Source organism: Trichosurus vulpecula, chromosome 4 (genome assembly GCF_011100635.1).
Source record: "Trichosurus vulpecula isolate mTriVul1 chromosome 4, mTriVul1.pri, whole genome shotgun sequence".
NCBI lineage: Eukaryota > Metazoa > Chordata > Mammalia > Diprotodontia > Phalangeridae > Trichosurus > Trichosurus vulpecula.
Window position 1 is genome coordinate 26,315,978 of NC_050576.1, and position 24,584 is coordinate 26,340,561.

The following is a 24,584-nucleotide window of genomic DNA, read 5'->3' on the forward strand; positions in this document are numbered from 1 at the left end:
AAGAGGAGAGGGCACAGGGCGCCCGAGCGGCCCGAATGAAGCCCAGAGCCCCACAGCTGGCCGCGCTCCTTCTTTCTCACTACCCTCTTCTTTACAGAGAGGCCCACGGTGATGACCTGGCGTTTGGGATGCGCCTTGGGGATCCCGCTGAGAGGGGGCAGGAGAAGCCCAGGGGCTTTCCGAACACTTGCAGGTGGTGTTTCTGACATCATCTTCCCCAGGCACATTCTTGAGTCAATACCTGGGGCTGTGGGTAGCCAGGAGGTCCAGATGAAGGACTGGTCGGGCCTGGAGGTAGTAAAACCAGAAAGGCAAGTCAGGTAAGTGGAAGGTCAAGCGCATAGTCATGGATGAATGGCCAAGCCAGCCCAGGCCCACCCCCACCCAGCAGGGTGGGCCCCTGGACACAACCTCAGAGGAAGAGAGCCTTGGGTGGGCCCCGGGCTGAGCTGCTAGACTCTTGCCTGGACCACGACTGACCATCCCCAGGTGCCCAGACTGGAGTTCTTCTACTGCCTTACCCAAACCCTCGTACCTGCTCTCAAAGTTTTCAAATTCAATAAACATTTATTAAAAGCCTACTGTTTACAGAGCAGCATGTTGGGGGAAGATAAAAGCTTGGCTAAGAGGTGTCTCTGCTCTTGGGGAGGTCACAGTGTGGGGGGGAGGGGCGAGAACTAAGACCCAAACATTTAAAGATCTATTGCACAAAACAAGAAGATAAATGCACTGGAGCCAGACAAATTGCGTTCTATACTGAGGGTGAAGGTAGGTAGGGGATGGGCTGGCATTTGACTTGGACCTTAAAGGTCTGGTAGAAATGCAGCCATCACAGAGAGAGGGCACTCCAAGGTTAGGGAGCAGCATGAGCAAAAGCAGGGAGGTGGGACTGGCCGTTAGGTGGAGATCTCATTCCATCTTTGTTTCCCTGAGCCTACCCTGGTGGGTAGGCTTAGGCCGGGAGGAGTGAAGGGGCAAAGGCTCAGAGGTGGGAGATTGCAAGGTAAACAGAATGTTCTACGGAAGATCTCTGCCAAACCGGACATAGCCGATGGGGAAACTGAGGCCCGAGACAGGCCGAGGCCTGCTCAAGGTCACAAGGGCAGGACTAGACCCCAGCAGAGCAGGAAACTTGATGGATTCAGAGTCAGGGGCCTGGTTAAAAATGGTGCGTGACTCTGAGGCCGCGGGGAAGTCATGGGCGCTCCTGGGCCTCAGTTTCTTCTTTGGTCAAAATGACAGAATGGGATTTGGGGGTTTCTGAGGCTCCTCCCAGCCCACGTAGGGGAGGCCCCCACTGCTCGGGGAACCCTCCCCTTTGGCGCCCCTTTCAACCCCGGGCGGGGTCTCGGGAGGGGAAAGGTGGGGACGGCGTCCCCAGCTCCGCCCCTTTCCCCCCGGGGTGCCTGTCTCTTTAATAGAGGAGGGCGGGGGGGCGGAGATGCCTGTCTCTTTGAGGGGAGAGGCGGGGAGAACCGTCTTTCCGGTTCCGTTGTCCTCTGGGATCCGCCATTGCTTGCGGGGTGGGGCTCCGGCTCTACTGAGAGGCGGGGCCTTCCTCTGTTCAGTCCCAGGATCCTCCTGGACCGACTCTCCTGTCTCTTTAAGAGACCGGATCTCGGGAGGGGCGGAGACCAGTAGTGGGGGGGGGGAAGGTGGTCCTTACTTTCTCGGGCCTGCGCAGTGCGGCGTGGAGGACCGGGGCTCCTGTCTCCTTAAGAGCGCGGTGAGTACGGGGGGGAGGGGAGGGAAGGAAACCAGGCCCCACCCCTGCCCCGCCCCGCGCCACGCAACGTGAGCCGGAGGTGGAGGCGGAGCCAGAGGGAACTGAGGCCGAGGCGCCCCCCGCCCCGCGCCCCCCGCCCCCTACCCCGTCCCGTCCGTCCGGCGTCTGAGCTGGGCCAGGTAAGAGTTTGGGCACCCCGTGGGGAGGGTGAACGACCGAGCCCCGGCCCCTCCTCCATCATCCCTCCGCCCCAGCGTCTCCCCACGGCCCCCACCCAAACACCCCCAGTGTCCCTCTCTTAGCAGCGCGGGGCCTTGAATGCCTTGACCATTTCCCTTCCTTTCTCTGTCACAGTGGCAGTGTCAGCCCAGGTTCTTGCCAAAGGCGTGGAAGGGGTGAGAGGGAGGGCTTCTGACCACCTGGTCCAGAAGTGGGGTCCCAGGACCTGGGTTCAAATGCAGACTCCATCTGCACGTCATTTTGCTTCTCCGTGCCTCAGCTTCCCCATCTGTAAGGAGAGAGGGTTGAACTAGAGGGTCTTGGCGGCATCTTCCTGGTCTGGCTCTGTGATCTTATGGAGCATCGGTGCCCCTTCCCCGCCCCCCCCCCCAAGCTCCTTCGGGACCAAGAATGATAAATGGAACCTCTGGCCCTTTTAGGTTTGCAGAGCACCAGGATCCCATTTCACAGATGTGTGTGCTGAGGCTCAGGGGCCTAGAGGAGCGACTTCCCATCTTAGCCCCTCCCCCTTTGTACCTGTCACCCCCCCCAATGCCTGGATTGCCCCCCATGCTCATAATGCCCCCTCTCCCCCCTCCCCCCCAGGTCTCCCCCAGTGAGGCTCTGTCGTAGCACCTCCTCCAGAGGCCTTCCGGGATTCCCTCCACCTTAGCGGTCCCTGGGTCTACAAGATACTTTGCAGATACTTTGTGTCCGCTTGTCCCCAAGCTCTGTTATTAGCGCTTAGTAACAGTAACGATAGTGATGAGCCCGAAGACAGCTTGAGGCTGCCCTCCGGGAGCTCAGCCTTAGCAGCGGCCGCATGACTTACAGTGCTGGTGTGTATGTGCGACAGAAGGGAGCAGTTTCCCAGGAAAGGCACCTGCTCGGAGGTGCGATGGGGGGAGAGGAGGGTCAGGAACAGCGGGAGGCCTGCGTGGCTTCGGATATCTGGGTGGAGTGCCCGCAGAGAAGTCATAGGGAGCCAGTGACTACTATTGAGTGAGGGGGAGGCAAGAGCTTAGGAAAATCGCTTTGGCATCCGGGGGAGATTGGTTCTGTTCTTGTCTCTTAGCCGAGAGGATGCTATGGAAGGCTTGAGGAGAGGCGAAATCATTTGGAAGAGTGTCAGTGGAGAGGCCGAGAGTGAGTCATTTAGGGAGGATCATCCTGGTCTTCCCCTGCAGCAGGTGGTGGGAGTGGGCCAAAGTCGGGGTTCAGCAAGGTGTTTGAATGTAGAGCTGAACTGGGGGGGTCGCTGTTCAGGGGTGATGGCCTGAGATGGAACTGAGCGTGGGAGGGATTGGTTAGAGGTCCCAGTGGTGATGGAGGACAGGGCTGGGTGTTGGAAGGCAGAGGAAGAGGTGGCACAGAGCCTGATTGCCAGCAGATAAAGGAATTTCAGATTTTGGGATTGGGGTGTGTGGGTGATGGCGAGATCCAGGCTGTGATCATCTCTGGGGTAGAGGAGGTGGTCCTGGGCAAGGAGGAAGCTGTGATCCTGGGCGGTGAGGGCCTTTGAGGGGAGTCCCGGTGTGGTGCCCTAGGATGAGGGCTGGAGCTGAGCTGGGGGTGGGGGGGAAGAGACTGGGAGCCATTCACCAAACTCATTGAGGGAAGGCAGGGCCCTGGTTTGGATGACCAGCTTGGTTGTAGGCCAGAGAAGGAAGAGAGCTTCTGGAGTGATGCTGGTTGGGGGACAATGGGGAGCTAGGACTGTTCCAGCTGCCCACCACAACTGATGGGTGGGAATAAGGGAGGGAGCAGCCAGCCCTGCAGAGGGTGTGTTACCAGGGAGAGCCAGAACATGGAGGATGGACCAAGGGAAAGGTATAGATGAAGTCTGGCTTGTTAATGATGGAACAGGCATCCCAGAGAGCACGGTGCGTGGGGTGAGGAGATCTGAGTGGGACATTGGGGCAGATGGGATTAGTGGTGGCTTGGATGCCCCCCCACCCTGCCCCCCCAGTTTATTTCTGGAGCTGTGATCCAGTCTTAGCCATTGGACCTGGACAGGGTGTGTCAATCTACTATATGTGTGTTGTCTCTAACTTCCTGGTGGCCAGAGACTGTCATTGCTTTCGTATTTGTCTCCTGAGGGGGCAGCTTGGTGGCACTGTGGATAGAGCACTGGGCTTGGAATCAGGAAGACTCTGAGTTCAAATCTGGCCTTCGACATTTACTAGCTGTGTGACCCAGGGCAAGTCACTTGCCTCAGTTTCCTCATCTGTAAAATGAGCTGGAGAAGGAAATGGCAAACCACTCCAGTATCTCTGCCTAGAAAACCCCAGAAAGGGTCACAGAGAGTTGGAAATGGCTGGACCACATTCATTCATTCTTCTGTCTTCTCTCTCTTTTTAGTAGGTATTGAAGGGAGAGGGCCGCTACATCCGGGAGATCTAATCCCTTGGTATCCCCATTTTAAAGAGAGTACTTGGAGTTCTCAGACTCTGATTAGGAATAAGAATAACATTGGATGATACACCAGGAGGGTTGGCTACTATTGGGTGACCTTGGGCTGGGCCTTCTCTGTCCCCCACATGTCACGTGACTTTGACAGGTTGACAATGCTTGACATGCCTCTGCTAGAGATGGCTGTGTGGCTCGGGCCAGGGACCAGGGCAGACCTGGGGTGGGAGCGGGACGTGGGCCTTAAAGGGACCTCAGAATGCCAGGCAGGCCCCGAATTGAGATGGAGCTGGTTGTGGGCTTGTGAACAAAGGGAGGGCTTGGTGTGGAGCCGGCCTCACAGGAGGCTCCAAGTACATGCCGGGCGATTGGTCAGTTGATTGACCTCCCTGAGTCTCAGTTTTCTTTCCAGGGAAATGGGGTTGAACAATGCCCCTTCACAAGGTGATTGTGGTCACGGCATTTTATAAACTTTGAAGGGTTCCCCAAATGTTAGTGGTTCTGACTACCCAGTTCTTCTATTTTTTGGACCATTTACAACGAATGTTCCTTTCTTTAGATCTCCCTGCAACCGTTCCTTTCAATCACTGGAAGGGAACCTACCGGATGAATGGCAGCTGCCGATGACTTAAAATTTGAAGGTAATGACCGTCCAGCCCCACCGGCAGGACCCTGTCCCAGAGAGCAGTGACTGCGCTCTTAGCGAGTGCCTGCTGTATGCAGCTGCTTCCTGAGAGGTGGGCTAGGTTTGGGGATGATGGCAGAATGACCATGACGTGGTCCCTGCCCTTCTTACAGTCTAGCAGGGTGAGAAGAGGCTGAGAGAGAAGGAAATTCAGCTAATCTAATCCGTATTAGATTTGTTCACAGTTTTTCTAATGGTCAAGAAAAAAAAGAACGCCTTTCATTGTCCAGGGCCTTGCCCCTTACTCTGAGGCAAGCCGTGGGCAAGGTCGCCTCCTCCCCAGCATCCTTTGGGGATTCCAGGTGCAGAGCTGACACGCCCCTCTCTCTGTTGGGTTCTCGTCTGCAGAATTTGGCGATGAGGCCAACCTGCTTCCGGCCCCACAGGATGCCACGGTTGTGACCATCGAGGAGCCTGGCCAGAAGCCCCCCACCCCGAGGGGCCTCCCAAGAGGCTCCGGGAGGGAGGAGGATGAAGAACTCCTGAGCCACAGTGACTCAGATAAGACGGAGGTGAGAAGGGCCGCCCCCAGGGCCTCGCCTTCTAGCAGCCATGGCCATGGCAGATCGGTCCTGAGACCTTCCTGTGTGTCCCAGGCTGTCTGTATTTAAATTGGGCTAAAGCACTGAATTAGAGGTTGTCCCGTCTCACCTGATCGGGACCTTCTCCTGTTTGTTTCCTGTGGTGATGCCTGAAACTCTCTTAGGGAGCCATTCCTTGGGCTGAAGCATCCCAGGCTCTAGAACAAGGACCCCCACTTCTTCATGTTTGTATCATAATAAGGGGGCCCAGCCCTGAGTGGGCATTCGTCGAGCGTGTTTATTTCTCCCCTGGCAGCTCCTGGCCGGACAGAAGAGAAGCTCCCCCTTCTGGACATTCGAATACTACCAAACGTTCTTTGATGTGGACACCTACCAGGTTCGTGTACTGCTATCACCTCTTGGGGGCAGGGGAGGGTGTGTGTGTGTGTGTGTGTGTGTGTGTGTGTGTGTGTGTGTGTTGTGTGTATGTATGTGTGTGTGTTGGGGGGGTGTTAGGAGAATGGCCTAGAGAGTCTGTGTGTGTGTGGCAGAGGTGCTTAGGGGAAAATAAAGGTGTCCTTTTTCCCATCCAGTTTCCCAGAGTCCCTGAAATCTACCCCCTGACCCTGGGGGGTTGTGGACCCCAGGAGAAGCCCTGATTTAGACTTGATGCCCTTGGCCCCACACACAAGAGGTTCCCACTCATGCTTAGCCACTTTACCGGTCCAAGGCTCTGACTCCTCCTGTAACTTGGGGAAGATAACACTTGTTCTGGCACCCTCTTAGCACTGTTCTCTGGGTTCTCTGTGGCCCAGCTGCTGAGGTGGCCTGGATTCAGTCTGGGGGACATTCGGTCTCCTTGCTCCTTTTGCCCCCACCTATTGTTCTCCCCAGGAGATGTCAGATCATGGCTGCAGTGGTTCACAGATAGGTCTCCCCAGATCAGAGAGATTGGACCCCAGGGGAGTAAAAGGGCTTTTACTTTCTAGTAGTAAATGGCAGCCTGGGATTTAGACCCAACCTCACTCACTCTAAATTTGGACGAGGGCTGGCCTTGATGTGAGGAAGCCCTGAGTTCAAACTCTGCCTCAGACACCTAGCTGGGTGATGCTGTGCTTAGCCTCTCAGCCCCAGGTCCCCATCTATAAAGTGTCTCTGCCTCTCAGGGTTCTTGGGAGGATTGAATGAAGATGAGACAATATTTGAGAGGTGCTTTGTTCCTTCTTGTCCTTGAGGTTCATCATCAAGCCCCCTTCCCATTGTATTCCACACTGTTCCCACTCCCCTCCCACATAAGCCCTCAAGATAACAGGACACACCGGGCATAGGACAGCTTCTTTCCTCCCCACAAAATTGCCCCAAACACGTACATTTAAACAGTGGTGATGGTAGCCTCTAGATAGCTGCCAGGACTCGCCTCCCTTCCCTTTGGGTCCTGGGGCATTTTTCCAGCCTTCAAGAACCTTTCTCCTGCGGAAGGGAGATGGAAGTTGGAGTTGCTAGAGAAGTTAGCCCTCCAGTGAGGTGAGACCATTCTCAGACCCCCACGAGCCTCTGACCTGAGAGCATTACCCTGAACACTCGGTTACCCTGGGAAGGCGAGGCGCTTGGGACTCCTAGAGAAGCCTCCTCCTTCTCCATTCAGGTCACTCCTGGTCACGGGTAGAGAGCAGAGCGTGAGGTCTGCTGCTGTCCTAGCTCAGTCCTTGCCTGGGGTCGGATGCCACCCACTCCTCTTCTCCTCTGAGACCAGGATGCGCAGCCCTCTCTGGGGGGCAGGGCGAGGCTCCTCCAGGAGGCTGGGACCCAGGCCCTGTCACTGTGGGCCCTGTGGTCCTTCTCTTTACAGCTGTCTTGGCCACTGCCTCTCTGGGCTGGGGCCAACACCACAGAAACTTGCTTCTTGGGCCTCCTCTCTGGAGCCCAAACCTATTGAAACGTGCAGTCTGTGGCTCCCAGGGGCAGGGGGCATGCCCTCCCCCCCACCCCCAGCTTGTGCCCTAGGTTCCTTCTTAGCTCTGCTGCTCTCTGGAGCTTTCTGAAAAGGGGTGAAAGAGTTGACTCTGTAATCGGAACCCCGTTTTTATGGGCCAGAACAAAGGAGTGATTTTGACCCACAACAATCCAAGCCAATGACCTTGTTCCCAAGAAATGAGATCCAAAGCAGTCCCCCACAATGTCCTCTCAACTTGTAAGCAAATCAAAGCAATCAGGAAAGTTTTGGGGAAACCTGGCTCATCAAAAGAGGGGCTCCAGCTCTTTTTCTTACACTTTTTGGCTCTTTATGCTCCTACTCTGGAGCCCTGCAGAAAATTACTTAACACTTACCTCGTGGCCATGGTCTCTCCCAAAGAGGGGACTAGAAAGGTACTCAACATATAGTGTTGGTCAGATTTCGGACAGCTATTTTTCTCCTCCTCACAAAGAAAAGCTAAAAACACAAAAGACTCACCAATGCACATTGACAAAGACTTAAGCAAGCAATAGGAACTTATAACTACCGATTTATGCTCTCCCGTGATGTATCTGAACCTGAAGCAGTTTGTATGATGGTTGAATAATAGATACATTACAGTCCCCATGTCCCTACACTGGATGGACACAAGGCCCAGATTCGATGAGTCAGGCCAGGGGTTGGACTTCTCATGATAGCAGCCGTCTTTTCCTCTGAGAAGCGCATCTCCTCTATGTGGCTAGCACTGACTGAGGGACCCAGGAGTTCTTGTGCTCTCAGACTCACAACGTTGCCCCCCAAGGCTGGACATGATGACCTTAAGCTAGGGGGTATGCTAGAGCCAGTTTGGCTCCAGAGAGCTGATTGTTAAATTTTCAATGTGAGCATTTATGTTTCAGAAATCACAAAGGTTTGATTTATTGTATTGTTGATTGTCGAAACTTAAGAAAGTGATTGAGAAAATGTTAATAATACAGATTAAACTTTAATAGGTGTCAAACACGTTTTTCATTCTGGAGGGCTGATTGTTAAACATTTACACACATACCCCTGTCTGCAGCACTAAACTAGCATACTTTTTCCGAGAAGTGACCAGGCTGCAGGCTGAGCATTCTGTGATTCTGCCACAATTATGAAAGTTTTGATTCAGTCTGGGCCTCTATGAGGAAACTCAAATATACTTTTATACTTTTAGAAATTAGGACACATTGTTTTTACATGGCCACTAATAACTACCACCACCCCTGCCCCTGCAGTTGGGGTTAAGTGACTTGCCCAGGGTCACACAGCTAGTAAGTGTCAAGTGTCTGAGGCAGGATTTGAACTCAAGTCCTCCCAAGTCCAGGACTAGTGGTCTGTCCATTGTTCTACCTAGCTGCCCCAACACTAATGACTTTAAAGAAAACATAATACATTTCTTAAAACAAAGGAGTGATTCCTTTTTTTAAATTCTATAAATCTATTTTTTATTTTAGTTTACAACACTCAGTTCCACAAGGTTTTGGGTTCCAAAATTTCTCTCCCTCCCTCTCCTCCCTCCTCCCCCCAAGACGGCATGTAATCCAATGTAGGTTCTACATAGACCTTCACACTGAACTTATTTACATAATAGTCCAGTTGTAAAGAAGAATTATGACCATTGGAATGAATCATGAAAAAGGAGAAACAGAACCAAAAAAGAAGGGGAAAAAAGAGAGCAAAGAGTTTGCCTCCATCTGCATTCAGACTCTGTAATTCTTTCTCTGGATGTGCATTGCTTTTTCTATCATGAGTCTTTTGGCGCTGTCTTTGAACCTTGTATTGATGAGAAGTGCCAAGTCTATCTACATTAGTCCCTACAGATACCGTGTGTCTGTAATTGTTTATAATGATCTCCTGGTTCTGCTCCCCTCACTCAGCATTAGTTCATATAAGTCTTTCCAGGTTATAATGAAGGCCATCTGTTCCTCATTTCTTACAGCACAATAGTATTCCATTGCATTCATATACCACAGTTTGTTTAGCCATTCCCCAATTGATGGGCATCCCCTTGATTTTCAATTCTTTGCCACCTCAAAAGGAGCTGCTATAAATATTTTTGTACATATGGGTCCCTTTCTCACTTGTATGATCTCTTTGGGATATAAGCCCTAGAAGTGATATTGGTGGGTATGCACATTTTTTATAGCCCTTTGGGTATAGTTCCAAATTGCTCTCCAGAATGGCCGGATCCGTTCAAAACTGCACCAAAAATGTAATGGTGTTCCAATTTTCCCACATCCTCTCCAGCATTTATCATTTTCCTGTTTTGTCATGTTAGCCAATGTGACAGGAGAGATGTGGTACTTAAGAGTTGTTTTGATTTGCATTTCTCTAATCAATAGTGATTTATAGCATTTTTTCATATGACTATAGATCTCTTTAATTTCTTCCTCTGCTTGTTCATATCCTTTGACCATTTCTCAATTGGGGAATGACTTGTATTCCTATAAATTTGGCTCAGTTTCGTGTATGTTTTAGATATGAGACCTTTATCAGAGACACTGGTTGTAAAAATTATTTCCAATTTTCTGTTTCCCTCCTAATCTTTGTTGCACTGGCTTTGTTTATACAAAAACTTTAATTTAACATAATAAAAATTATCCAGTTTGCATTTTATAACACTATCTCTTGTTGGGTCATGAATTCTTCCCTTTCCCATTAATCTGACAGGTAAACTATTCCTTGCTTTCCCAAATTGCTTATAGTATCAGCTTTTATTCCTAAATCATGAACCCATTTTGACTTTATTTTGGTATACAGTGTAAGATATTGGTCTATGCCTAGTTTCTGCCCTACCATTTTCCAATTTTCCCAGCAGTTTTTGTGAAATAGTGAATTCTTAGCCCAGAAGCTGGATTTTTTGGGTTTATCAAAGAGTAGTCATTGACTACTGCATCTTGTGTACCTAACCTATTCCACTGATCCATGACTGTTTCTTAGCCAGTACCAGGTGGTTTTGATGACTGCTGCTTTATGGTACAGTTTAATATCTGGTATGGCTAGGCCACCTTCCCTAGCATTTGTTTTTCATTAATTCCCTTGATATTCTGAACCTCTTGTTCTTCCAGATGAATTTTGTTATTATTTTATCCAGCTCTGTAAAATAATTTTTTGTTGGTTTGATTGGTATGGCACTGAATAAGTAAATTAATTTAGGTAAAATTATCATTTTTATTATATTATATTTATTATATTGGCTTGGCCTAACCACAAGCAACTGGTGTTTTTCCAGATCTGACTTTATTTGTGTGAAAAGTGTTTTGTAATTGTGTTCATATAGGCCCTGGGTTTGTCTTGGCAGATAGACTCTCAAATATTTTATAGTGTCTCCAGTAACTTTGAATGGAGTTTCTCTTTCTACCTCTTGCTGTTGGGCTTTGTTAGTAATGCATAGGAATGCTGAGGATTTATGTGGGTTTATTTTATATCCTGCAACTTTGCTAAAGTTGTTTATTATTTCAAATAATTTTTTACTTGATTCTCTAGGATTCTCTAAGTAAATCATCATATCATCTGCAGAGAGTGATAACTTAGTTTCCTCTTTGCCTATTCTAATTCTTTCAATTTCTTTTCTTCTCTTATTGCTAAAGCTAACATTTCTAGTACCAAATTGAATAGTAGGGGTGATAATGGACATCCTTTTTAGGAATGATTCCTCTTAAGAGAAGTGTAGATAGTATCCTAGGGAATGGACTTGCCAGTAATTCCCCCTGGCATGGAGCACAGTCACTTGGTGGTTATTTGTGGCGCTTCATTTACGGCTTGGCCAATTTCTCTTTCTGATCATGGGTAGCACGGTTGTCACTTTCCCATTGGTTACTTTGGGAATTTTATACTTTGTAGATATTCATCTCTATCATTTAGACTTCCTGTTTTGTTGGCATGTATCTCAGGGCAATGGTCTATTCTCTATTCTGCTTTTTATTAGGTTCTTTGGGATGCAAACACCCCTGGAGAGACAGGTCTTGTGCCCAGAGATTCTGTTCTCCCAAAAAGAAACCCTAGAGTCGGGCTGCCAACGTCATCATCTCCCATCATTACTCGGCATAGCCACGAACACTTCCTCTGATTCCCCAATAGACATAAGTTTTCTATAACATGATATTCTCACTTCTGCACTCCCCTTACAGCTGCCCGGCGCCTTGTCCACGGTAGAGTCCTTTCACAGACACTGAGGTCACAGTCCCCTGGGAGTTAAGTGACCTCCTCCAGCTCTCACAGCTTGAGCCTAGGCCTTTGGATTCCAGGTCAATGCTTTTTTCACACCATCCCCAGTCAGTCAGCTAGCATTTTTAAAATGCTTACTGTGTGTCGGGCCCTGTGGAAGGCCCTGAGGATACAGAGAAAGGAGCTGTGGCAGTGCCTGCCCACCCAGGTTCATGTCTCTGATCTCTGACTTCTCCACTGTCTTGTTTTTAGGTCTTCGACAGGATAAAAGGCTCAGTTCTGCCCATCCCTGGGAGAAACTTTGTCAGGCTGTATATCCGAAGCAATCCAGATCTCTACGGTGGGTGCTGGCAGTCCAGGCTCGTTCCTGTAAGCTGCTCTTCTCCAGCTGCTCCTTTTTCTGTCCTCTGGCCAAGCAGAGCCAAGCTTAGCCTTGGAATGGCCTGATGGGGACTACCTGCAGGTGCTTAACTAGCTATCCTGTGCAAGGGGGATTGGCCCCAGAGGCCAGAACCAGGAGCCTGCAGGGGAAGTGCCCATCATCCCTTGAATTTGTTGATCTCCCCCCTCCCTGTGAGGGGTGTTCTTCCTCCCCCTGAATCCTCACATTCCTTCAAGCCCCAACTTAGAGCCTTGTCCTGGGGACTCTTTCCCTCTTGTCTTGGCCTGGGCCTGCTTCTGTTTTCCTTTCTGACTTTGGGTCCCCAGGGCCTTGTCCATATCAGACACTTGGGGCCTGGAACTGGAGTCGGGAAGGCCTGAGGTCAGATCCTGCCTTGGATACTTCACTAGCTGTGTGATCCTGGGCAGATCACTGCGTCATCCTCCTCCCTAAAAAGAAGGGGTTGGATGAGGGGGCCTCTCGAGTCCCTTATGGCTCAATGTTTACAACACTCTGGCAGATTTAATAAATGCTGATTGGGTTGGAATGGCCAAACCAATGGGGAATGTTTTAGAGGCAAATAGGGGTCCAATGGAAGGAAGAGCCAGTAGGGTTATTATCTAAGGCTAGATCAGGCCGCCCCTGTCTCTGGAGGCTCCAAGCAGAGACCGGGTGACCTGTCGTTCCATGTAGTGGGAATTCTGTGGTTCACTGATTGCTGGAGATCTGTGTCCCTAATCTGGCAAGTCTTTAATCCAGCTAATAACTGATAGAGGCTCTGGCCTTTAAGAGATAATCACATTAGGCAGGTGTCGATTTTGTTTGAAGTTCTTTGTTCTCTCCTGGGCCAGTCCAGGGAGAGGGAAAGGATGTTTGCAACCGCAGTCTAGTGCTGCCTGTGCATATGTGTGCATGTACACACACGTGTGTGTATGTGTGAGAATAAGTGCGAAGGCTTGTGTCTCCTCTCATCCCATCTGCTCCCTGTGCTCTGTCTCCTTCACAGGACCCTTCTGGATATGTGCCACCCTGGTCTTTGCCATCGCCATCAGTGGGAATCTCTCCAACTTCCTTATCCACTTGGGGGACAAGACTTTCCATTATGTACCAGAATTCCGGAAAGGTCAGGGACTCACTCCGGCTATTGTTGGCATTGTCAGCCGATGTCCGCTGACGTCTGCCTGCCTGGGGTAGAGAGGGATGGGTGCTGTTGATGACGCCACGTTTGGGCCAGTCGGGGCATTTCTCATGAGAAAAACTGGTAATGTCAGTAGAGCTGGTACAGGGCCTTGGTGTGTGCTGGGCATGGTTTGGCAGTCAGGTTGCCCGTGTGTTTGTTTACGGAGGCTTTGGGCCTTCATCCAGGATAGTAGGATTTCTCAGTCGGTCAATCAGTAACCATTTATTAAGCACAAAGGCAGAGAACAAGCATTTATTTATGAAGTGACTACTCTGTGTCAGGTCCTGTACTAGCTGTTGAGGATGCAGAGACAAATAGGAAATGGTCCTTGCCTTCCAGGCATTCCTCCCCTTCCCCCCCCCCCCCCAGTGATCTTGTCAAGGTGCAGGTCTGACCATGTCACCTCCCCTGCTCAGTAATTGCCTCTGGCTCCCTATTGCCTCCAGAATCCAATACAGGCCCTTCCAGTCCTAGCCACACTCCTACCTTTCCAGTCTTCTACCTTACTCCCCAACACTGCTCTGTGACTTGCTTAAAAAAAAATCATTAATTAAGCAACAGAGCTGGGATTTAAACCCAGGTTGTCATTGATAACAACGTTTTCCATTTTTGTCTTTGTATTTGCAATATTTAGCAGAGTGTCTGGTACATAGGAGGTGATTAATGAATGTTAGTTGATTGATCGATTGAATGATGGTAGGGATTGTGTCTTAACTTTGACCCTCCCTCAGCACAGTTCTTTGTATACATTAGGTATGTAATGTTTGTTGATTGGCTGAATAGCCCAGTAACTGGGATTTTTTTGACATTAAAAATACATGCCTTTATAAATAGTCATATTAAAAACAACCCTTTTCTGTGCCCCCTCCTGGCTATGGTGCCCTAGGCAGTTGTCTCCTTTGCCTACTCCTAGGCTCAGCTCTGGTTGGACATTGAAGCAGACTTACTATGACTGCTGCTCTTCCTTCTGCTGCTGCCCAAAGTAGAAAGTAGGATGGGCTACCTCTTGGGGTCGTTTCAGCTTTGTGAAGCTGCATTCCTAAAGAGAGGGAGGAGGGAAGGAGGGAGGGAGGGTGGGGAGAGAGAGAAGGAGAGGGGAGGATAGAAGGAGAGGAGAGGTGGGAGAAAGAGAAGGGAGGAAGAGGGAGAGGAAGGAGGGGGAGCCAGACACAGACAATGCAGGAAAGTGCTTCCTTCCCAAGCTTTCTGCGGCTTCAGGAAGAATCGAAAGGTCAAATTCTAGGTGGACCCCGTCATTCAGAGGAGCTGCCGAGCGGCATGTCAGCCACTCAGGCAGCGTTATTTAGACAAGAAAGGGGTACTGGGCATCATTGCCAGCAATTCATCAAAGAACTCACATACCCATTTCCCAGACAGTAAGAGCGTTCAGTAACATGGTAAGGAAGTTCATTTGTACCCAGGGCATTTTAATAAATGTGCTAAAGAAACTGCTGCCAGCTCTGGTTATCGTGTGTGGGAGGACGCCCTCTTCCACGGGGATCGTTGGTCTGCTCTCCGCGGCTGACATGCTCGCCCATAGCCCCAGAGCTGTGTCCCTGTGGCGTCTTCTCTTGTCCAGTCAGTTACTTAATTGTGCCGGCCTTTTGTGGGAGGGTGGCCCGGTCCAGTGAGTGGCTGTGGGTGGAGGTTGTTCTGGCCGCTGCTGGCACGCGCACAGGCATTCGTTTAGACAGCTTCGGTGTCTTCCCCAGTGTCCATCGCAGCCACGGCCATCTACGCCTACGCCTGGCTGGTCCCTCTCGGCCTCTGGGGTTTTCTTCTGTGGAGAAACAGCAAGGTGATGAGTATTGTCAGCTATTCATTCCTGGAGATTGTGTGTGTCTACGGCTACTCGCTCTTCATCTACATCCCCACGGCGGTAAGTCAGGCCTTTAGGCAAGGGGGCAGCAGGTACGGTGGCTGTGCTCCTTGGGAAGGGGAAGGAACAGTGGTGCAGGGAGAGTGCTGGGGTTGGAGGTGGGAAGGCCGGGTCAACCTGCCTCTAAGACATAGCTCCTTTTCCTCGAGGGAGGGCAGAGCTGTTCCTCTGGGCCTGGTCTGTTGAGGGGCTTCACCACTGGCCTGCCCTGGACAGGCTCCTTTCCTAGAAGCCATAGTCATGGCCTCGGGCCGTTGATGTGCATTGTCATCCAGCTCCAAGAAGCAGATGGCCGATGTCATTAGAATAGCCCTTTGATCATCCAGACATCCAGACATCTGTAGGAGGGAAGAAGTTTGAGGATTATCAGTCCCCTCATTGTCTGTGGGAAACTCCCAGTGTGAAGGTACTCTCCTCTGATGCAGATCACACCTCATCTCTAAGTTACTGTCTTAAAGAGCTGCCTGCGTCATTAAAGAGCTAAGTAGTAGGTTCCGGAGACCCAACTTGAACCCCAGTCTTAGTGACTCCAAGGCCAAGTTCTTAGCCTGGATTCTTGTTCCAGTCACGTCTGACTCTGTGACCCCATTTGGGGTTTTCTTGGCAGGATGCTGGAGTGGTCTGACATTTCCTCCTCTAGCTCATTTTACAAATGAGGAGACTGAGGCAGAGAGGATTAAGTGACTCACCCAAGGTCACACAGCTAGGAAGTGTTTGAGGCTGGATTTGAACCCGGGTCTTCCTGACTCCAGGTCCTGCGCTCTATCCACTGCGCCACCTGGCTGCATTTCAGTCTAATTGGTTTCCTCTGTAATCCTGTGTAGATCTTATTTATGCAGCTGCGGGGATCAGGATCAGGAAGGGCTTCATGTCAGAGCTGGTGCTTGAGCTGAGCTTGAGCTGGGCGTTCTGAAAGACGAAGGTGAGGGGGACAGCATCCCAGCCAGGCTGAGGCAGAGATAGAAGTCTGTGAGGATTATTAATCCCATCTCACAGATGAGAATGCTGTGCCACCCAGTCAGGGGCAGGAGGCAGCTCTGTCCCCAGGGCCTGGCATCTGCTCTGGGGGCTCCTAACTAGTTTTTTGTCATGGACCTCGATGACAGCCGCCCAAGCCTGGGGACCCTTCTCAGACTCCTGTTTTTTAAACAACTGAAGGCAGTGCTGTATTGCCATTGGAAGACTGGTGAAGCTAAGATGGGTGGGCTTGTTTCTCCCCCAGCCAGGTTCATGGAGCCCTGGAGAAAGATTCTTTAGGCACCAGCTGACGGACCCTGACCTAGACGGGGTTTGACTCATGTTTCTTGAGAACAGTGATTCCTAACCTGATGAGATCTCAGGCAGTGTAGCCATACAAGCCCCTGTAATAACAGGGGCCAGTGTTTGTTTACACTGCCCATGAGACCCTCGCCCGCCCGCAGCATCCCCCTGAAGGGTCCCTCTTTCTCCCTCTAGATCCTGTGGATCATCCCCCAGAAGGCTGTGCGCTGGGTCCTGGTCATGGTCGCCCTGGGCCTCTCAGGCTCTGTCCTGGTGATGACGTTCTGGCCCGCCGTCCGAGACGATAGTCGGAGAATCGCCATCGCCACCATTGTGGCCATCATCCTGCTTCACACGCTCCTGTCTGTGGGCTGCTTGGTAAGGGCTCGGTCCTCTGTGGTCGCAGTGGCTACACAAACCTGGATGGTACCGATGAGTGCATTAGTGTTAGGGAATCCAGGAAGGTGTGAGCTGGAACGGCCCGTGGGGGCATCTCCCCCAACCCAGATGAGAGGCCCCTGCCCAAGATTAGGGATTGCGCTGGGTTGAATCCGGGACAAAATTCTCACCGCCCCACTGTTGGTCTCTGGTAACGTGCGGGCTCCTCTGTGGGCTCCAGGATTGTTGCCACATCCTGGGAGGGTGAGGAGGGGAGGTCTCACTGGTGAGTTCAGGGAAACACATTTCAGCCCCGAACACTGAGAGCTCTATCCCAAAGTGCAATGGGGTGTTTCATGAGAAAGTGAGCTCCCCATCATGGGGTGGGGGTGGGGGGCTTCCAGACTACATAACATGCAGGACACTGGACAGGGTTCAGGGGATAGGAAGATAAAGCTACCGTGGTCCCCTGCCCTCTGGGAGCTTACACCCCGGCTTAGTAAACAAACCCAGATGACCGTGATACAAAAGGGAATGTGTTCTTTGAGTCAGTGAGGTCCCATGGCACAGTGGAGAGCAGGAGAGCTTTCTGTGTGGCCTTGGGTGGGTCACTGCCCATCGTCAGGCGCCTTTCACGTGGATGGGGAGCTGGGAGGGTCTCAGAGCTTTGGGGGTCCCAGGCTCATGGTCTAGACCTGGGAAGAAGTTTGGGGGTCAGGGAAGACTGGAGATAAGTGAGGGAATCTGGGAAGCACTTGGTGAACCTGAAGTGCTGTGTAAGTAACAGCTAATGTCTAATAATAATAGTAACAGACATTTATACAGCCCCTACTGTGCGCCAGGCACTGCCCTGAGTGCTTTACCATGATCTCATTTGATCCCCCAACAACCCTAGGAGGGAGGCGCTGCTATCAACCCCGTTTTATAGATGGGGAAATTGAGGCAGACAACGTTTAAGTGACTTGCCCAGGGTCATACAGCTACTAGCGTCCGAGGCTGGATTTGAACTCAGGTCTTTGTGACTGCAGGCCTAGAACTCTATCCACTGTACCAGTTAGCTGCTTCTAATTATCATCTTCATCATTATTACTTGCATTTAAGATAAAGTGAGGAAGCCCCCTCGTTTCCTTCTGTCTGTGCAGCTTTGAGCCATGGCCTTGTTTCACATCCCTGGGCTGCACTTTCCCTGTATCCAGCCCGTGTAAACCTGAATGTGGCCGATATACGACATATACCTGCAGGGTCTGCTTCCCAGGCCGCTCTTAAGTGACCCATGAGTCCTCAGTCTTCATCAGAGGGAGGAGGTTTCCTCTCCGGAAGTTCCCTGCCCCCATGAAAGTAGCTGGGACCAAGACCTCTCTGCTTCCTTGGGGGGAGAGGGATGTGGAGGTGAAAAGACCCCACATCCAGCCCTCTCATTTTACAGATGAGTCCCCCAGGCCCAAGATCACACAGGTAAAAATAAGCAGCATTTACACGGTACTTTAAGGTTTGCAAAGTACTTTACACAGTCATTAAGCTCCTATCATGTGCCAGGCTCTGGTGCTAAGCCCTGGGATACAAACAGAGATCAAACAAATACCAGGCACCACCCTCAAGGAACTCACAGTCTCATGGGGGAGGTGCAGCAACAAGCAGCTGTTGGCCGCTTCCCGAGGAAAGCTGTGGAGGAGCTCTCCTGCTGCATTCTCAGACCTCCTTTGGCGCGCTCTGCCAGCGCCCCCTGCTGGTGACGAGGGTGGTGTGAGGCGGCCCTGCTCTCTGAGCTCTGTCCAGCACCTGCTGGCGTCTCCAGGACAGGCTCAGAGGTTTTCTCCCTCCTTAAAAGCTTCTCCTAAGACACTGGTGACCTGAGGTTTAGAAGAGTCAAGGGCCAGAGGTCGGGGATTGGGCAGTATGGTGTGGTGGGCAGGTTCTCATCCCCACCTGCCTGTATAAGCTGTGTGACCCTGGGCCACCCTCGAAGGCGCCCTGCTATGGTCGAGGGAGGCTCCATCAGCCAACCCTTGCCCCATGCAGCTCTTATGTCCGGGTTGGGCATCCCTGGTCCCTCTGGAGCTTCCCGACACAGGCTCACGGGGGAGAAGTTTGAAGCTAGGTGCTACTGTGGGCAGAGTCCTGGGAGTCCAGGGACCTGGGTTCAAAACGGGCTCTTGTGCCAACTTGTATGTGTCTGTGGACAGACCCTTCAGTCTTCGGGATCCTTACCTTTGAGTTGAAGGGCCAGCTTTGACCAGATGGTCTAAGAGCCCTTCCAAATCTCCCTGGAAACCATGGGAGGCAGCTGGGGATAGGGAGAAGAATTCTGGATTTGCAGTCAGAATGCCAACCCTGACACTTCTCTGTGTGACCTTGGGCCCAGGACTTGGTGCCCACCGCTCCCCCACCCCTTCCCTGGGCCTCCGTCTCCTCATCTGCCAGAAGAGGGGACTGGACTCCATGTCTTGATCCATTGAGCCTTATGATAACAAAGTAGGTACTGGGCATGGGGTGGGGAGGCCATGTGGTGAAGGAAAACAGGAGAGCTGGCTGGCTGAGGGCAGGGGGTCTTCCCCTTTTCTGACTTCTCTGGCAATCTGGGGCAGCCTCTGGACTCCTCAGAATCATATTTTTAAATGCACAAAATAAAAGAGAGAGGATTACACAGGACACCAGTTCAACTGAAATTCAGTTATTAGAATCTTTAAAGAAATTCATGTGCCCTAAATTCAGGACCCCTGGACTTGGCAATCTCTAAGGTTTCTTCCAGCTCTAAATCTTACGATTCTGGGTTTTAGACCATTCAGTTTTTTAAAAAAGCAGTTTTGTTGATGACCTTTTTTAAAACGTGTTTGACACTTTCCAGCCCCTCCACAGTAGAATCCTCCCTTATAACCAACAATGCTGGCCTGGTCTATCTTGATGGGTTTGGACCTAGGCCGCTTCTGAAGTCTCTTCTAACCATGAAGCTCTGTGACCTTGTAGAGATTCCTCTCCTGAGCTCTCTATCACAGGGTCTCCTTTCCTCTAGGCATACTTCTTTGACGCCCCCGAGCTGGATTATCCTCCTGTGGTTACCCCTGCTCCTACTCAGAAGCAAACAGCCGGAACGGTCAAGGTCGGGTGAAGAGGATCTTCCTGGGCTGGGTGACGAGGACTGTAAGTCATGGCAGGGTCTCATCTCCCTGCTCTTCAGTGTGTTCAAATAACCCAGATAGCTTGTAGGCCACAAGGAACCCAGTGTCCACCAAGCTGTCAGAGGAGACAGGCTGAGGACCCTTTTATCTTTCTAGAAGGGAGTAAATTGGGTAGTTCACTGATTGAGGGGTGGGGTGGAGTATGGAGACTATAGCTGAAGAATTTTTATTCTTAAAACCGGAAATCCCTTTGGCATTGGTGTCTTTTTGGGTCCCATTTGGTAGTCTGCCCAAGGCACCTTGTCTTCCTGGCCTAAGCAGCATCACCCTCATAGGGTGATGCTTCCTTTTTTGCCTCTGCCTCCCTGATCTCAGCACAGGCCTAGGCACAGGACAGTGAGTTGGGTCTCCTCCCCCATCTGCCCCTCCAGGCTGTAAACATGAGTGCTCGGATCTCCCAAAGAGAGAGTGATGAACGGCCCCTCCAGCCCCGCTCTGGCAGAGACATCAATCTCCTTGTCGATGAGCAGGGGCCATCCTGATCCCGGGCTGCTCGAGATTTATGGCCTGGCCAAGCATTTTACTGTAATCTTGGGCCCGAGCTCTCCTCAAGAAATAATAGTTTCTAACCTCTCTGCTCGTCAAGATAACCTTCACCATGTAAATCAGCATTGCTGCTGGAGGAGATGTTAACCCCTTCCCTGCCCTGGACTCTGGGCTCCTTCCTCGAAGCAGCAGCTGGATCTGGCATGAGGCAGAAAGGCCATCTGGTCAAGGCCCCTCCTCTTAGAGGTCAAAGGGCTCAGGCCCAGGCCGGGGAGGAGGCTGACCCAGGGCCACCTAGACAGTAAAGCCGAGGTCCAGACTTAGAACCTGTTGACTGAATCTAGGGTGCTGAAGGCAGACCACAACAGCACCAACAAAACCCAGGCATTAGAAGCTCAAATCAACATGCATTTATTTTCTAAATTATTTTTTCAATTAATGGAAACATCCTCTCCTCACCTCCCCAACCCCCACAGAAAAAGAAAGGACAACAGCTCTTGTGACAGATAGGCATGATGAGCAAAAACAATCCTGCCTCAGCGGCCCCTCTCTGGCAGGAGCCACTTTCAGCCTGAGCTATTGGAATCCTGGCTGGTCACTGTGCTGATCAGAGTTTAAAAAGGGTTTTTTAGTAAGTTTTAGTGTTGTCTTTTTTTTTAACCTCACTGTAATTTTCCCCCTTCTCCTCCCAACAGGCTGTCTCATATAGCAAGTAACATTTTTAAAGACAAAAAAAAAAAACAGGAAAAAAAGAAGAGGGGAAAAAATCAGCATAAGTGATTGACACATTCAGAGTGTCTGTGCTGTGTGCCAGCCTGGGGACCCTGCCTGTGCCAGGGTTGGTGGGGTGCCATCTCATATTTCTCCTTTGGAGCCAGGCTCTTTTTTTGTAGTTTCGCTCCATTCCCTTCGGGTTAGTTGATTTTCTGTATTTTTCTTGACCTGGCTGACCTCCTGGGCATCAGCTCCCATGCTTCTTTCCTAGTTGTTTGTCTTGTCATGGCCGGCGTGGCCCTCCTGGTTTTGCTCACTTCTCTCTGCATCCGTTCAGACGAGTCTTCCCAGGTTTCTCTGCAACCGTCCCCTCTGCTATTTCCTTTTCCTCCCCTGCTGTAGTTTGGGCAGCCATTCCCCCCTTCCTGGGCTCCCCCTTCGGTTTCCAGTTCTTTGCCAGTGCAAAAATTGCTCGGGGCCCCAGGTTTTTGGGGTTAGCAAAGACTCAGAAACAAAGCAGGTGCCCATCAGTGGGGGGATGTCAGACCTCATTGTGGGACACAAATATGGTGGAATGTTACCATGCTGTAAGAAAAGATGTGGGTGATGAATGCAGAGAATCCTGGGGAGACTGATGGCAGCAGACACTAGTAATAATTAACAGCTGGCTTATCTGGAGCACTTTCAGGTTTGTAAAGCTCTTCCTTCCACATCACCTCATTTGGGCCTCATGACAACCCTGGCAGGCGGCTGCTAGTACTGTCCCCATTTTACAGATGGGAAAATTGAGTCTGAGAGAAGGTGACGTGACCTCCCATAGCTAGGAAGTGTCTGAGAGAAGATTTGAACTCAGGTCTTGCAGACTTCAAGTCCAGTGCTGTATGCAGGGTGCTGTCCGGCTGCCTAACTGAGGCCAAGTGAAGTCAACTGAGCCAGGAAAACAATATATGCATTGACTGTCACAATGTCGGTGGAACCAAAATGGGTGGCTGGTAAAAATTATAAAGAGGAATAAACCACCCCCTTCCCCCCACCCCCAACTCCTCCACAGAGACTAGAGGCCACAGCTGGGGGATGCTGCACATAATTAGATCAGACTTATTCAATGTTGTCATTGGTTTTCATGGATTTATTTTTCTCTTTTTTGCTTTTTGAAAGACATTCTCTGTTCTAAAGGCTGTCTCTTGGGGTAGGAATAGGGGGAGGATATAGGGTGAAGGGTATGGGGGGAAGGGTATGTGTGTTGGTAAGCAAAATGGGCTCCTTAGCACTTAGTTCAACCAAGTGCCCTTGAAGAGTTTGGCTTTTGTTCCCTTTGAGTAATTCAGTGTATTTCATTGAGCCTTACTAGGTGCTTTGCCCCAGGCCCAAACCCCTGTTAGGTGTAAAACCTTAGTGGGTGTGGATTGGCAACTAAGGTGGGGCCCAAGGTAGGGCTAACTCCAGGGAGGGCCTAGTTTACGTCTGGGACAGCAGAGGCTTTTAGACCTCGTGGGTTTAAGTCGCCTCTTTGTGAAGATTCTAGGTCACGTGGGTGAGTTGCATGTGTGACTCACCCCTGACCCTGAAAAAGATATAAAACCAGGGGTTGGCTGTCTCTTCTTTGGAGTTCTTACCCACAGCCATGGTGGCTTGCGTGACTCTGGGCCAGCCCTTGTTCTGAGCTCCCAGGCTGAACCTAAATGTTGGTAACTATGAATCTGTATTTGGTCTGTCTGTTGATGTTTGTAAGTCGTTTGTATTTTGCTCTGAAGTTCAGTATGCTGGTCTCTTCCCCTGAACTAAGTGAATGATATTTGTGTGCTGAATTAAAGTAAGCTTGTCAACACCTTCACCTTGCTTTCCTTAGTTAAGCAGATCGAAAGAACCTGTGCTGTTGGTAGCTTTCTGGGTGCTGGCTGTGGGTGGATCTTATACCCCCACAGAAGCTGCTAGCCGGATTGTTGAAACAGTATGGGTGGAGGGTATGGGGGAGGGTATAGGGGGAAATTGAACTGTCTGAAAACAAAAGCTGGACCAGTGAAAATGTTCCTTCACAGTGTGCAGGGAGAGGCCTCAGGAGGGACAGAGACCAAAGTATTTGCGGTGGCCCTTTTTGTGGCAGCAAAGACCTGGGAATAAAGCAGGTGTCCATCTTGGAAAATGGAGGCCACTGTCCTGGGAGGGTGGGTCTGAGTCCTTCCAGGGAGCAGGGGAAATGTTCTGGGAATTGAGGCAAAGAAAGCAAGCAGAAGCAGGGGCAGAGCAAACAACTCCAAAGGAAACCACCACGAAACAGCCTGTAACCACCATGATCAGACTTGTCCCCAAAGAGGAGGGGGGAAGCTCACCTCCCTCCTTCACAGAGGCTGGCGATCAGCTGAGGTGACAGTGGTTTGCCCCCTTTGTTACCAGGGCTGGCTTGCTGAGTAGGAGAGGGGGGTGGGCTGGGATATATCTGGAAATAACAGAGATGTAAAAAACAGGAGTCAGCAGTACAGATTGAGAATTGAAAAGACCCCAGGACGGGGTGCACCCTTTCTTGCTGGGGAAGAGGAGGACGGTATTAGGGAGAGCTTCACGGAGCCAGGGGTGTTTGTGCTGGGGCGTAGGAGGATTGGCTCTGAGGCCTTAAGCAAGTGAGAAGCCCCCTCATTTTACAGCTGGGGAAGCTGAGGCCCGGGGATGCTAAGTGACTGAGTTGTCCAAGGCCACCCAGGTAGCAGGAGTACAGCCAAGGCTGGGCAGGTGGTAGCCAGAGATGCTCCTTGAGAACCTGATGCAGATGGGGTTCCAGGATGATGGAGGGGGTACAGTACGGGGGGGTTTCAATTGTTCATCCCCAATTCTGCCTTTCGTATTTTCAGGTCTGCTGTCTTGTTTCCTGGATTGAGGAATAATGGAAGCCCAAGACACAGGGATGGACCCCCCTGCAGGCCCCGGGCTTCTGGAGGTCACCATCCTGGAGACCAACCAGCCTGTGAATAACTTCAATGCTGTGCAGCCCCCACCACTGCCCCCTTCCCAGGATGGGCTTTCTCTTCCTCCTCATCTTTGGCATCCTTGGCTGTCATGGCTGGGCCTGGGTATCTGTCCTGACATCTGTCTCCCGCAGTCCTGTGACCTTGATTGCTTGTTGGAGCTGTGTCCACAGCACGTGAATTATTTATCATTTTTGCTGGTGGGTGAGAAGCTCAGCAGTTCTGAACGCCTAATGTCATGTTCCTGCCCAGCATCTCCAGGCCAGGGAGGGAGCTGGGGTCTCGCTTCCCTCTACTCCACTGGGGACTCTGAGGAGCTCACTGTAAGTCCAGCTCTTGTGGGACTGGGGCTGGGGTCTTGGGTGACCGGATTCCAGGCCATTGACTCAAACAGTGGTGCAATAAATACCTCACAGAATGCCCCAGCTCTCTGCTCTCATCTTTTGCTTATGTGCCCACCCCGGGAT

General features: G+C 51.0%; 1 protein-coding gene across 2 annotated transcripts; it reads left to right on the forward strand.

The window, feature by feature from the left end:
• The first annotated feature begins 1,685 nt into the window (after nt 1-1,685).
• Nucleotides 1,686-24,537, forward strand: YIPF1 (Yip1 domain family member 1). Of its 2 annotated transcripts, none has more exons than XM_036758297.1 (10): nt 1,686-1,726; nt 4,914-4,995; nt 5,388-5,551; nt 5,877-5,957; nt 11,955-12,042; nt 13,091-13,207; nt 14,977-15,143; nt 16,599-16,781; nt 19,792-19,919; nt 24,004-24,537. In XM_036758297.1, the coding sequence occupies exons 2-9, from the start codon at nt 4,965-4,967 to the stop codon at nt 19,885-19,887; spliced, it is 927 nt and encodes a 308-aa protein (XP_036614192.1). In that variant the 5' UTR covers nt 1,686-1,726; nt 4,914-4,964; the 3' UTR covers nt 19,888-19,919; nt 24,004-24,537. The 2 variants fall into 2 exon arrangements, with proteins under 2 accessions (XP_036614192.1, XP_036614191.1); XM_036758296.1 differs by lacking the exon at nt 1,686-1,726 and adding an exon at nt 1,792-1,905.
• The last annotated feature ends 47 nt before the right edge of the window (nt 24,538-24,584 follow it).

What these genes read in the sequence shown, in the direction of transcription:
- YIPF1 (XM_036758297.1), top strand. Translation starts at nt 4,965, where the DNA reads ATGGCAGCTGCCGATGACTTAAAATTTGAAG. An exon ending in TGTACCAGAATTCCGGAAAG is followed by an intron (nt 13,208 to 14,976) that starts GTCAGGGACTCA and finishes TGTCTTCCCCAG; the next exon opens with TGTCCATCGCAGCCACGGCC. An exon ending in TCCTGTCTGTGGGCTGCTTG is followed by an intron (nt 16,782 to 19,791) that starts GTAAGGGCTCGG and finishes CCTTTCCTCTAG; the next exon opens with GCATACTTCTTTGACGCCCC.